This window comes from Tachypleus tridentatus, chromosome 1 (genome assembly GCF_004210375.1).
Source record: "Tachypleus tridentatus isolate NWPU-2018 chromosome 1, ASM421037v1, whole genome shotgun sequence".
Classification (NCBI taxonomy): Eukaryota; Metazoa; Arthropoda; class Merostomata; order Xiphosura; family Limulidae; genus Tachypleus; species Tachypleus tridentatus.
The window spans coordinates 88,034,498-88,047,279 of NC_134825.1; the positions used below are offsets into that span (position 1 = coordinate 88,034,498).

Consider the following 12,782-nt stretch of genomic DNA (forward strand, 5'->3'; position numbering starts at 1 on the left):
TTTAAAACTCGTAGAATTTGGAAAACATAATTTAGTATATTTCATACTGGAAATTAAAGTATTCAGGAGCTAACAAATTCCACGTTCAGACTTTGAAAACTGTTATTTTGGTAAAGTTTATCTTGAAAATAATATTATTCTTCATACTTTGTAAAATGTTTTATTTTTTGACATTTGAGTTAAAACCATAACAAACAAAACTGCTCATAAGAAACCTGAAATAACAGTTTTAAAAAGAAATATTGTTTATAATATGTTACCGAATACAGAGTTCTCCCTATTCAGTTTGTAGTACGTTAGTTCTCAGCGCACGTATGTGTTTTCTGTATATATAATATACGTTATAACACACGCAACATATTTTGCCGATACTGACAGAATCTTAAAATCAGAATGCATCAGTACAACATACATGATTTTGAGAAAAACTCACAAAATCACACAATAATAGAAAATTATTGTAGTAGCACACTTTGGTTTATTACAAATGGCAAAGTTATTACAGACACAGTTTTTAGAATTACCTTCTGACTCATGTAAAATTTTGTAATTTAACTCGTCACATTTAAAAACCAAGTTTTTCCACTTTTTAAAACCTGCTAATCTTCATTACCTTGCTTATATATCACATATTTATATCATATCTGGGTTTTGATATAACAATAACACCACTCTCTGGAAATCTTGGTGCCAAACATTTCGTAAGTTTCCTGCTTTAAAAATGGTTAAAAATAAATGTATTCGTAGTAAATTATTCATTGTTTGATATTTTGATATCTCATTGCTTAAAGTTGTTCCATTTGAGGAACGAGTTTCCGTTAACGTCTACTTTGTATTTTACAACCGAGCAAACTTCTATGATATGTTACTTTATTCTTGTTAACATGTTTTCTTTCCTTTCGGGGGAAATATCAATACGAAATGTGATGAATCTAAACAAAACCAAAGTTTAAACAATGTGGAAGACTAAATGTAAGATAGATTTTATTAAAAATCATCAGAACTTTTAGGTAAGACTATGAAAATTATCACTACGTGATTTTTCTCGCCTTTAAAGTAGCTATATACGAAGAAAATGTAATGCAAGATACATTTCAAAGTAAAATAATGAAAAAAAAACATTCATTTTAGTCAATAATGTAAACTGATAGGGTGAACACGCAACTGTTTCATTTGTACTCTCAGAACACAGCAATAGGGAGCAAGCCCTTTCACCGAGCTGCTACAAGGTCACAAGAAAAGTCCCTGCGAGAAGCCCATGCTGCTGGTACACACGCGCAGTGCCTCGAGCATAGCAAAAATAAAAACATTGTATAATAGGAAATGTTAAATAAAAAATAATAACAGTGTAATATATATAACTTTAAAAATAGTTATACGTTTTTACTCAATTTAGTTATCTTAGTGTGAGATCTTAGTACAAATAAATGAAATATATACATTCATACAAAGTCCTAAAGTGTAAATAAATATAGCTACAAACACCTAAAATCATTCTTAAAGAAATTGTGTGAAAGTGGATTTGCATCGATAATAATGTCAGTCAAAGAACTGGCAGAGAAAACTGATATAGAAACTTATTTTCAAACAAATCATTTGCACGTTACTGTAATGATCAATAAACACTGTCTGAAACATATGGTTTTTGTCCACTGTACTTTAAACGTTCTGTGGGAGGTAGTGAGACACCTGTACTAACCCAAGCTTTCCTGAATATAGCTTATGAGTTATTCCTCTAGGACAAGGAGTTTATGTCGTATAATAATTTTTCTTTATAATCACCCTGTACTATAAATAGTTTGTTCATTTCTCTTGCTGCAGTTAACCTGAAAAAACCAACGCTAATGGTTCCTGAACCAATAGTTCTCATCCAATCAGAAATTAGCTTAATACTTTTCAACTCTTGGTCTTTCTTAAAATTATGCACATGATATTGACCAAGAAAATAGGTTTTAGTAAAAGTATGCGAGAATATCTGTAGAATTACATAAAAAATTAATATTTGCTTTATCGAATAAATTTGATTATATTTTTAATATTATGATTCAAAACTTCATGTAGCATACATTATTTTACTATAGTTCAATGATCAATGTATAGTTTATAGAAATTTAACCTAATTTACTGACCTCCTATGCTCAACTGTGTTTTTTACATATTCTGAAATTATTTATTAAATCATAGCTTTTAGTAAAGAAACTTATTGTCATGACTCACAGAGTACACAAAATAGTAATTGATCTAAAACACTGGACTTTTCACAAAACTTTTAACTGAAGTAGGAGCATATTCGTTAATATCCATGGACTCATAACAATGTATAATACAGTTTATTCTTGAATGAAATAATCTTAAATCATACCAAGTACAAAAAACCAAATAGACTGGTGATACCAACAAATCTCTCTTTAACTCTCACATCTATGCTATTTATATGCATATTCATGCCCCCTGTTTGGACAGCGGTACGTCTTCGGATTTACAAAGCTAAAATCATGGGTTCGATTCCATACGGTCGACACACCAGATAACCCGATGTGGCTTTGCTATAGGAAAACACGCGCGCGCGCATATTTATACGTTTATTTTACACTTTTTTTGTTATTATCATTTGATATACGCATGCAATATGTGAACTGTTGTATAAGTAAAAGTTTAGTTTTATTTTGAGACCTTCTGGTTTTCGAAAGTAAATTTTCGTTTTCAATATTTCTGTTCCTTTAATATTAAAGTGTTTTTTTGTCTTCTGTATAGAGTTACAACAAATGTTTATTTGTGGAAATTACACTTTGAATTAATATCAAATCTCTGGTGTCTTTGAAGACCATTCAACCAGATTGAAGTTTTCTTGTTATTTTGAAATGCAGTAAAATCTTATTAAGTTGATTTCAAGCATGATTTTTTTTCTCATTTCACTCTGTGCTTGCCCTGAGGGTTTAAGTCAGACATCGTATCATAATATTTGCTTCTACACATTTCATACCATGACTGTATTTTTAATTTTGAACAACACATTAGTGTACTGAGTCTCATATATCTTCGCTAATGTAAACTTTAGTTAATGAAAATATATGTTTTGAGCTAGTATATTTTTTTAAAACACTTATATGTATGAGCCCATCGAATATCATGTTGTAAGAGTTCCAGGAGAAATTAGTTGTTTAGGTTTTTATGCTGTATGTTTGCCACGAGATATCCCAAACTATACAATTTTATAGTATCTGTTTTTAAGATTTGGCACATATGTAAACGAGCCTGTAACTTTCCTTTATAGAAAGTGTGTGCTTTAACCATCCTAAATGTACTACTTTAAGATGTTTTTAGCACGGTAATTTCATTTGTTAAAGTGATTAAAGATCTCTTAAGTGTTTCTACGTTAATATAATATCCTCCAAATCAATAGTTGCTCAAGTCAGAATATATTTATTTTTACCCGAATAAGCAAAAACGGCTTTGAGAAAATTTTCACGTTAAATTGTTATTAGAAGTGGTGCACATGTGAAACTTGGAAGTAATTCTACCTGCGGTTTTCCAGCTACTGTTGTTCATAACCATTTCAGGAGAACAAGTGGTACATCCATATTAGTCATCTGTAAAAAAAAGGCTTGGAACAGGAAATAAAGGATTTATTTTTATGAAAAATAATTAATCTAATTGAAAATAATAATAGAAATAATGGAATTTAACTAATCAGATCTCCTCTATCTCAAATATTAATCCATTATACCATGCAGATTGAGATAAAAAATCTCATTTTTTAAAATGAAATTCTCTCCATAACTTGTATTGCTTTTAATTTTATTAAAAACCTCTGCGAATTATCAAAATAGCCTGTTTCCTCTTCATTGCAAGATAATATTATCATAAATAACCTTTGCTTACTGTTAATAAACCAGAATAATTACTTAACATCTTCACAACGAGCAAAATCTCAAATTAATGTCTTATTTTTGACCAATTTCAAACACTGATATTATTACAATCGAAGTCAGAAATTGAAACATGATTATATATTGCGGAGACAAAACAGAAACTATGTACAAATTCAGTGCAGTTACTTAGTTCAAACCGTACATAAGGTTATATGTAAAAAATATCAATATACTTATTTCAGAATAGTTATTTACATATCTATACATCAAACCATATAATACAATACAAGATAAAAGTGCAAATTTTCAATGATAAGCTATAACAAAACAGGAGAAAAACTGGTATAGAAAATAAACATTGCGATAATTTGCATTGAGCGTTAACATTATATTTGGCAAGAAATGTAAGGGACGTGTTGTATTTTCTGAAGCTTTTGGCACTAAAACTTCAATTACGCAATTCCATTGGCTATCATACTGCAGTTTCCATGCTTAATGTAATGTCGTTATCAACTCTTAAAGAAATTTGTTGTTCCGAAAGAAAATTATCATGCAGATTTCTGTCAGTTGTGGATCGTCGGAGGGGCAGGAACAAGGGCCTACTCAGAAGTAAAGCTTCTTCGTAAGGAGGAGGACTAGTCCTCGTTGTACTTTGATTTGGATGACTATTCCTTCTCCATACCAGTCCACCATTTGGCGACAATGGAGATGTTTGAAAAATAATTTGGCCGTTATGGAGGGAAGTACGGCTTACTGATGCATTTAATCTTGGTCTGGTAGGTGGCGAACGCCTTGTTCCGGCTGTCCAGGAACCTCGATTACTGGAAGTACGAAGAAAAGTTCTGGAAGGTTCTCTGGACCCTATGGTTCTGTTAATCCCTTGCAGTGACAGTCTTGAGTCTGTATCCATGCTAAACCTCACAGGAAACACTTCATTTGGAATGTTGCCGTTCGAATCAGTTGGAAGAGATAACCCACCAGCTGTACCTTCCAACAGTAAGGCTTCCGAATAACTTGGAGCAACAGTAAAGTTATTATTAATAAGTCCTTCAAGTTCACTGCTGTCCAGAGTGCTTCCTCGTGACAGCCTATTAGAAACTACAGTATCAGCGCTAGCTGGAGTCAGATAATTTACACCAAACAATTTTGTAACTTGGTAGTGGACATAAGCTGTTTGACATTCGATTAGTATTCGTAAGGGCCAAGACAACAGCAGCAAAGAGCAAGTCCAAAAGACAAAGCTAGAGACGTACCACGGAAGACGCTCTGGATCTGCAAACGCAATCATGTACTCTTGGAAATTTACACCTATTAAATCTAGTCCTTCTCTCATCTCCAAATAGTCGTCGAATCTCTCGTTTGTTTGAAAAAATCGTGTTCTTTGATCTTCAAATTCGCTGGCTGCTTCAAGATTTGCAAACGCGAAGCCTTTACTGAATCGAATCTTGGTTGCTGGATATTTTTCAAGGTCCACAAGAACACTTGAAATATCCTTCACACCGCAGTGTGTGTATCTAAAGCAAGATCCTGCAACGTGAGTATTTATCCTTTCGTAATAAATTTGCGTCGTGGTGTAGGCGTCCCCATTTCGATAACGTGTCACTTGTCTGGTTCGTCGCACATAATGATAGCAAACAGCTTTCCACCAGATCGCAGGTTGTGCTTCTCGCATTTGTTGAATTTGTTCGTAGACGGTATTAACGTCCACTCTGTATGTAAGTTCTAGCCTGGTGGAGCAGTGCCAACACTCTACCAAGTATACTAAGTACAACATGGCCAGAAATGCTACTGGGATATAGATGTAGCCTTCATCGCACGGGCTTACGTTTCTTCTGGTGGTTATGGGAAAACTCTGAAAGTTGACCACTAGCCTGGTAACTTCCGTCAGACGGCACCACGTCACTGCTCCCAAACATCCAAAAATTAACAAAGTTAATACAAGGCACTTCACATGGGGATCCCTCCGGAGGCTCTGACAAAGAGTCGGTTTCAGTGGTCTCTGCTAAGCAAAATAAAAAATAAAAATAAATGACAGGAAGCTCAATACTCAAAATGTTAAAAACCTAATTCGGAAGGTGTGATCAAAACAAGATCTTATAACTAAGCATTTGTTTGTTTGATTGATTGATTTGAATGTCTGCAAAGCTACACAAGGGCTACCTACGCTAACCGTCCCTAATTTAACAGTGTAAGACTAGAGGGAGGGCAGCCAGTCATCAACAATAGCAAGAATAGCGTTTGTAATTAAAGTTTTTTATTATAATCTTAAAGTATATATGCTATATATTGAATTATGCCAAGATGTAGGAATTAGCTCTGATAACCGATTGTTGTAAGAAAATACTGGAACCTCTTGACGTCGTATTACTACAATTTTCAAGATAACATAGATATTGAAAAAGGAATTTGCTCAGTTTTGTTGGTCTCAGTACACTTAACTATTTTCCGAAAAGGAATTTCTGTGATAAATTTGTTTATCAAATCATTTTACAATTTTACAATAAATAACACTTCTAGCTTGTGTTGTTATGGTTCTAACTATAGACCTTTTTAGTTTTAATGTTTCAAAAGCCTTTAGGATGAAACACCTCCTATTAACTTCTTAAAACTTTCTCTTTATATATATATAAGACCTTCCCAGGGATGTGTCTGAGTAGCTGGTATTATTGTTAATATAATAATATCCCTTATCGGCATTATTTCTAAATAGTTCTTAACATTATATAATAAAACAAAGTATTTTATTACAACGTATGAGGTACTAATTCCTCCAAATTTCAAATGAAAACGTTTTATTCATAGTTCCAGAGTAGTACCGAATTTAAAATATTACAAAGGCAAGTGAATTAGCAAGCTTTACAGAATCTAAACAGTATGACAGTAAAATAATATATAAAAATGAGTTTCAAAAATTTTCCATTTAAAGTTATAACCCAACAGAGTGGAATAGTTCACTTCTAAAAACATGGCATAACTCATGTTTAGTGACGAATGTATTCGTAAGAAGGCAATCATGTTTCACAAAGGGTCTTTTCCTAAAACCCAGTTCATTCTTAATTGCTTACGTTTGGTTTGGTTTGAATTTCGCACAAAACTACACGAGTGCCTTATCCAATCGGCCATGCCGGGCCAATTACTTATGTACTGATGCGGTAATTATTCAATATCAAGGTAAACTTTCTGGCTGTCTGTGGACTCCTCTCCTTCTAAATGAGTTGACCGATCCAAACCAAACTTATCACCCCAGTGGCACAGCAGTATGTCTGTGGACTTATGCTGCGAGAAATCGGGTTTCGGTACTCGTAGTGGGAAAATCATAAATAGCTCTTTGTGTAGATTTGTGCTTAATAACAAACAACATCCATACCAAACTTAATATGTTAAATTAGTACTCCAAAAACAAACCAAATTGATATTACACTTTCCCAAAACTAATCCCTCACAAAAAAAAAACTACAAGTCAAAAAATGTAAATGAAATTTTCAGCATTTAGACTTGTATTGCCTAACAATCAAAATATACAATAATAAAATATCCAGTTACAAAGCGAACCCAAATTTGGATAGACGGTTGGTCGTTATTCGCGACCGTGGAAGGTTAGGTTCTATCTAGATTTCTTCCTCCTTCTTTTACAGTTTTGAATGTTTACTGTCAAATGATGTATTAATATTAAAATAATAGGGTACGTATATCCACCATAATCCTTCTTCCCTCTTTTCAGAACCATGCCCATGAACACTATACTATAGCATTTAGCGATAACTCGTCACATCTCTTCTTTTAGTCGTTATTAATATGTAAACAGTTCCATGGACAAATTCTCACATTTTCACTTTATCACATTACTGAACGCGTATTTGACACAAAATAACCTCTTCAAATACATTTTGATTATTTAATATAAGCGATATATTGATTATTTAGGAAAGATGGACTTTTTCTTATAATACACATGTGAGTGGTGAGAAAAGGTTCACCTTAATTAGAACTATCATCATCACGTATGATACAACGAACTATGGTGGTTAACAAATCATCATCACGTATGATACAACGAACTATGGTGGTTAACAAATCATCATCACGTATGATACAACGAACTATGGTGGTTAACAAATCATCATCACGTATGATACAACGAACTATGGTGGTTAACAAATAATTGTATGTATAAATTCTTATCAAAATATTTGAATAAGCAGTCCGTCAGAGATTGATTGTATACTTGCATATTTGTGCATGAATTTAGAATTTCCTGTTCTGGGTACTCTATAAACTTTAGTAATTACTGAATATATGTATACTTTATCATTTGTCAATATTGGGCTGGACTATACTGCTCCATGCTGTATTGGCATATTTAATTAACTGGTGTATATTCTTTATATACAAATCTACAAATATATTCTGGTGATATATCGTTACTTTTATTCAACTGTCTTCTTATTAATATACCTTATACAATACGGGTCTCCGATGAGTCTATCTGTGCGCGATCTGGGGCTCTATTCAGTCAGGCTCTTTCCTCCCTCCTTTACTGTTTATTATATATTAAACTATCAAATGCTATCATATATTCGTGAAATCATGGCTTGAACACAGTGTAAAACACTGAGCTGAAATACTGATTTCACTTCCCTCTTTAGGGCTAATACAAAGCGAAGCTTACTTTCTTTTTCTTCATTGGGATTCGGTTGATGTTTTGGGTCAGGTTCAACGTTGAACTCTTCCTCCCTTTCAGAAAATGATAGTTTGTCTGTGCTGTCACTGAATCCTAGCTAATAACTCTTATTATGTTGTTACACTACTCACAGTATGTGTTAAATTTTGTCCATTGTCCGCGGTTTTAAATAACATACTCTTTTCGTGCCATATTCCAGTCATAGGGCAATATTAACTCGTGTATTTTTACTGGCTTCACTTATGCATGGGTGCAATATCAGTTCCTATTCAAGAAAGAGTTCCGCATTCACATAATCTTATTTTTATACATAAACATTTCAAAAATAGAATTACGTTAGTGTCTAGGATTCATTTAGTCTAGCATTCTTTAGCCTGTAAAATTCTTTCTTATGATGTTTAGAGAAGCGAGGTACATAGGGCGTGGTTTATCATATATTAGGCAGATATTAAAATTCTGCTGCTACTCAAGTTTCCGCACTTTTCTGATTCACGTTATTCGACGTCTGGTTTATATTAGTGTTAGAATAGCCACTTAAACCTGGATTGGAGAAGTATTTCATGATTAAAAATTTTATATTATATATCTTACTTATTTGACGTAGAACACACTTTTCCGTAGAAGCAAAATTAAATATTATTATTAAATATAATGTAGTAAATGTACCTAATGTTAACCACATCTCTACTGTGAAATGAACTACTTAGAACAAGACGTGACGCAACTGTTTCGTCAAGTTTTTAAACTCTACTTCTGCACCTTCTCACTTCCGATCCGCTTCCCCTGTTGTAAAACAATTCTCTAGGAGAATGAACGTTATTGAAAATCCTCGCAGAGAATTCGCTCATTTTTAGACAGCTTACACGTGTTTTCTGTACTTTCAAGAAAAAATAAATGGATGAATGCAGTTTCCTTAAAATATCCTGAAAAACTCTTATTTTAAAGATAAGAAATTTAAAGTGAAATATAAGAGCTTCGAAAAGAAAGTCCATTGTGGACTGAGAGTTCATTTTTACTTGTATACTTTCACCTCATCTGTTGGACTATCACCAAGGGAAGAGCTGTGTAATTTGTCATTCAAAAAGTACATACACTTATAAATGTACGTATACGTAACTATAATTTTAAAATGTTTGATCTAGCTACATAAGCGTACGAGGAGGAAATAATATGATGATTCAAGCAAATGTTACCTTCCTGGTGAATAACCCCTGTATTGGATACTTGTTCCCTAAATTTTAGCTCTCTTACTCAAAACCTCATTCGGGCAAAATTTGTAAAGTCCCTTCTAAACAATCCACCGTACATCTATGTCTACCTGTATCTCTATAAAACGTAACCAGAATAAAAAGTGAAATAAAAAAAGATTCATATAACTTAGTTAACTTAGAGATAAATGGTATTTAAATAATAACTCAAAACTTTCTCAGTGTTTGAAGTTTTTCAAGATTGGAATTTTATATTCTACTTTTATTAGAGAAACTAGAACAGTTGCAGCAAGCTAGACAGTTGTACGAAGATAAATAATTGTTTTTAATATATAGACCCATCCAATGTCCTATTGCAAAAAATTTGAGCATCCCAGTGGCTAAGGGCTATATCTGAGGTTTCAAGCCCCTATAATCTACGTTTCGATACTCGCTATGAGCGAGTATAAACGTTATCAATAGATTAGCTACATTTAATTTACCAATCGCATTACAAGACTGGAGAGAAACAAATCAAATTTATAATCATGTCTGTTATCTTAGATTGAAACTGTTATTTCAGAAGAAATACCAAAGTTTGCTACATATTACATGAAACCCGATAAATTATAAATATTTCATAACTGTGGAAAACATAAGGAAAGTTAGTTGTTACGTAAAAACTTGACTATCTCGAAACTGTTATAAAAATTTTAGTTTATTTTCATTCAGATTATTACAATGGCCTAAAAATTGGGATGTCACACATCGAAGTTTATGTTTGACAGGACGCGCTCGTTGAATATAATATGATTAATGACATACATGTTGATCACAATAATGTTGTAATAAGGCATGGGCGCACGTGTTGATCACGATGATTCTGCAGCAGTGTAATGACGTTCATATTGATAATAATAACATTTTAATGAGATAATGAGGATATAATATTGTTTACGTTATAATAAAAAACGATGCTAGGATTTTTTTCTGGGAGGGAGAGATTTTTTATCCCTAAATATCCCACGAAAATCCTCGTGGTTACATGGTCTATAACAAGGTTGGGTCTGGCATGGTCAATTGGTTAAAGCACTCGATTCGTAATTCAAGGGTCGAGGGGCTTGAATCCCCGACACACTAAACATGCTCGCCCTTTCAGCCGTGGGAACGTTATAATGTGACGGTCAATCTCTCTATTCATTGGTAAAAGAGTAGTCCAAGAATTGGCGGTGTGTGGTGATAACTAACTGCCTTTCTTCTAGTCTTACATTGCTAAATTTAGGACGACTAGAGCAGATAGCCTTCGTGTAGGTTTGCGCGAAATTCAAAACAAACCAAATCAATAACAAGGTGATTTTGTGGTTGAAGAAACACGTTAACAAACGAAAGAGGTTACGAATATAATATTATGGCTTCATGTTTGGCAGTATTAAATTTAATCTGTGACCATCAAAATGGCCAAGCGGTTAGGGTGCTCGACTCGTAATCTGAGGATCGCGGGTTAGAATACTTGTCACATTAAACATTCTCGCGCTTTCAGCATGGGGTATTATAATGTAACGGTCAGTCCCACTATTCGTTAGTAAAAGAGTAGCCCAAGAATCGACGGTGATGACTAGCTGCCTTCCCTCTAGTCTTAAACTGCAAAATTATGGATGGCTGCAGCAGATTGCCCTCGTGTAGCATTGCACGAAAATTTAAAACAAATAAACAAACCATCAAAACGCAAATGAAATTTAAAAGGGGGTCGTACTTACCCGACCCTTTACCCCCCAGAGATACATCGGTATACCTGCGGACTTACAACGCTAGAAATAGGGCTTCGTTACTCGTAGTGGGCAGAGCACAGATAGCCCATTGTGTAGCTTTGTGCTTAATAATCAACAAACAAATCTTATCCGATTCTTTTACTGAAAACACCCATCGCTTGTTAGTAACAGTATAGAAAAGAAATTGTCAGATACGTTAATGAAGACGACATTTAGGGGAAACTGAGATACCCTTAATCATTGAGATGACCTTGTTATGAGACAGTGACGAACATATTTTACTATCGAATAGTAACATGCACTGAGAATAATGATGTTGGCATGAAAAACATTTTTTTCCACATGTTATCATGTGATTTTCTAACATTACAATGAATAATCTATGGCTTTATACGTTTTTCTTTCTTGTTGTTCTTTGGCTATCGTCTCTTCCAAATACAGACTGTGTGTAGTCTGATGGCAGGATAATTTGTATATCTTTTAGATATCTAAACTTTGTTATTTAGAAATTATACCCTTGAAACGTCCTTCAGTGCTAAAGGAGTGTAATTTGAAAAAATGTCTTGAATATCATTGATGTTATTATTGCAAATTATATTTTTAATATCTTAATCAATATTTTTGTTTGTTAGATAGAGCTTCTCATACGCCATGATGAGCAAACATCTAGAAATTTTATGTAACTCAAGGCCTTGGTAGACTCTAGAAACTTCCTTTACTGTGTAGAAAAATTAATAATGATATAAAAATGTCAGAGTGAGTGGTTAGTTGTCAGTGAATCAGCTATTTAGTTAGTGAAGTATTGAATGAATGATATATTCAGTTTGGTATCAGTTAGATAATATTTTTCTTCGTTTGTGTTACAGTAAAGCCACATTAGGCTATCTGTTGTGTCCTCCGAAGGAAGTCGAACCTTGGATTTTAGCATTTTAAATGCATAACTTTACACCTGTCTCACCAGGGTATATTGGTTATATAGTGAAAGTTGTCACTTGCATTCGTCTGCTGTTCAGTTAGTCAGTGGGTGAGGTAATTCTGCAAGTATATTTTTAAGTTAGGAATATATTAGTTTTGGAGATTAAACACTATTTGTAAAGTTAACCTACCAGTAAACGTATATTGTAGCAAACGTGATTAAATAAATGAATTAAATCATTACCAAATAATCCAAACGAACCCTCTCATAGATATAATACGTTAGAACATTAAGATTGAATGCAGTACGCTCTTATAAAGTAGCTAAAAAAGGTGTGGCTAGAAAAAATGCGAATAC

At 33.4% G+C, this 12,782-nt stretch overlaps 1 protein-coding gene across 2 annotated transcripts in view; it reads right to left on the bottom strand.

Moving 5' to 3' along the window:
- Positions 1-301: 301 nt before the first annotated feature.
- Positions 302-12,782, bottom strand: part of LOC143255076 (transmembrane protein 151B-like) — a 46,684-nt gene continuing 34,203 nt past the window's right edge. Inside the window, exon 2 of one of the 2 annotated variants that reach the window (XM_076510161.1) lies at positions 302-5,871. In XM_076510161.1, coding sequence (XP_076366276.1) covers positions 4,345-5,871 — 1,527 coding nt within the window. In that variant the 3' untranslated portion in view covers positions 302-4,344. Of the gene's footprint in view, positions 5,875-12,782 lie in introns of both variants that reach the window. The other variant, XM_076510151.1, reaches the window with a different exon arrangement.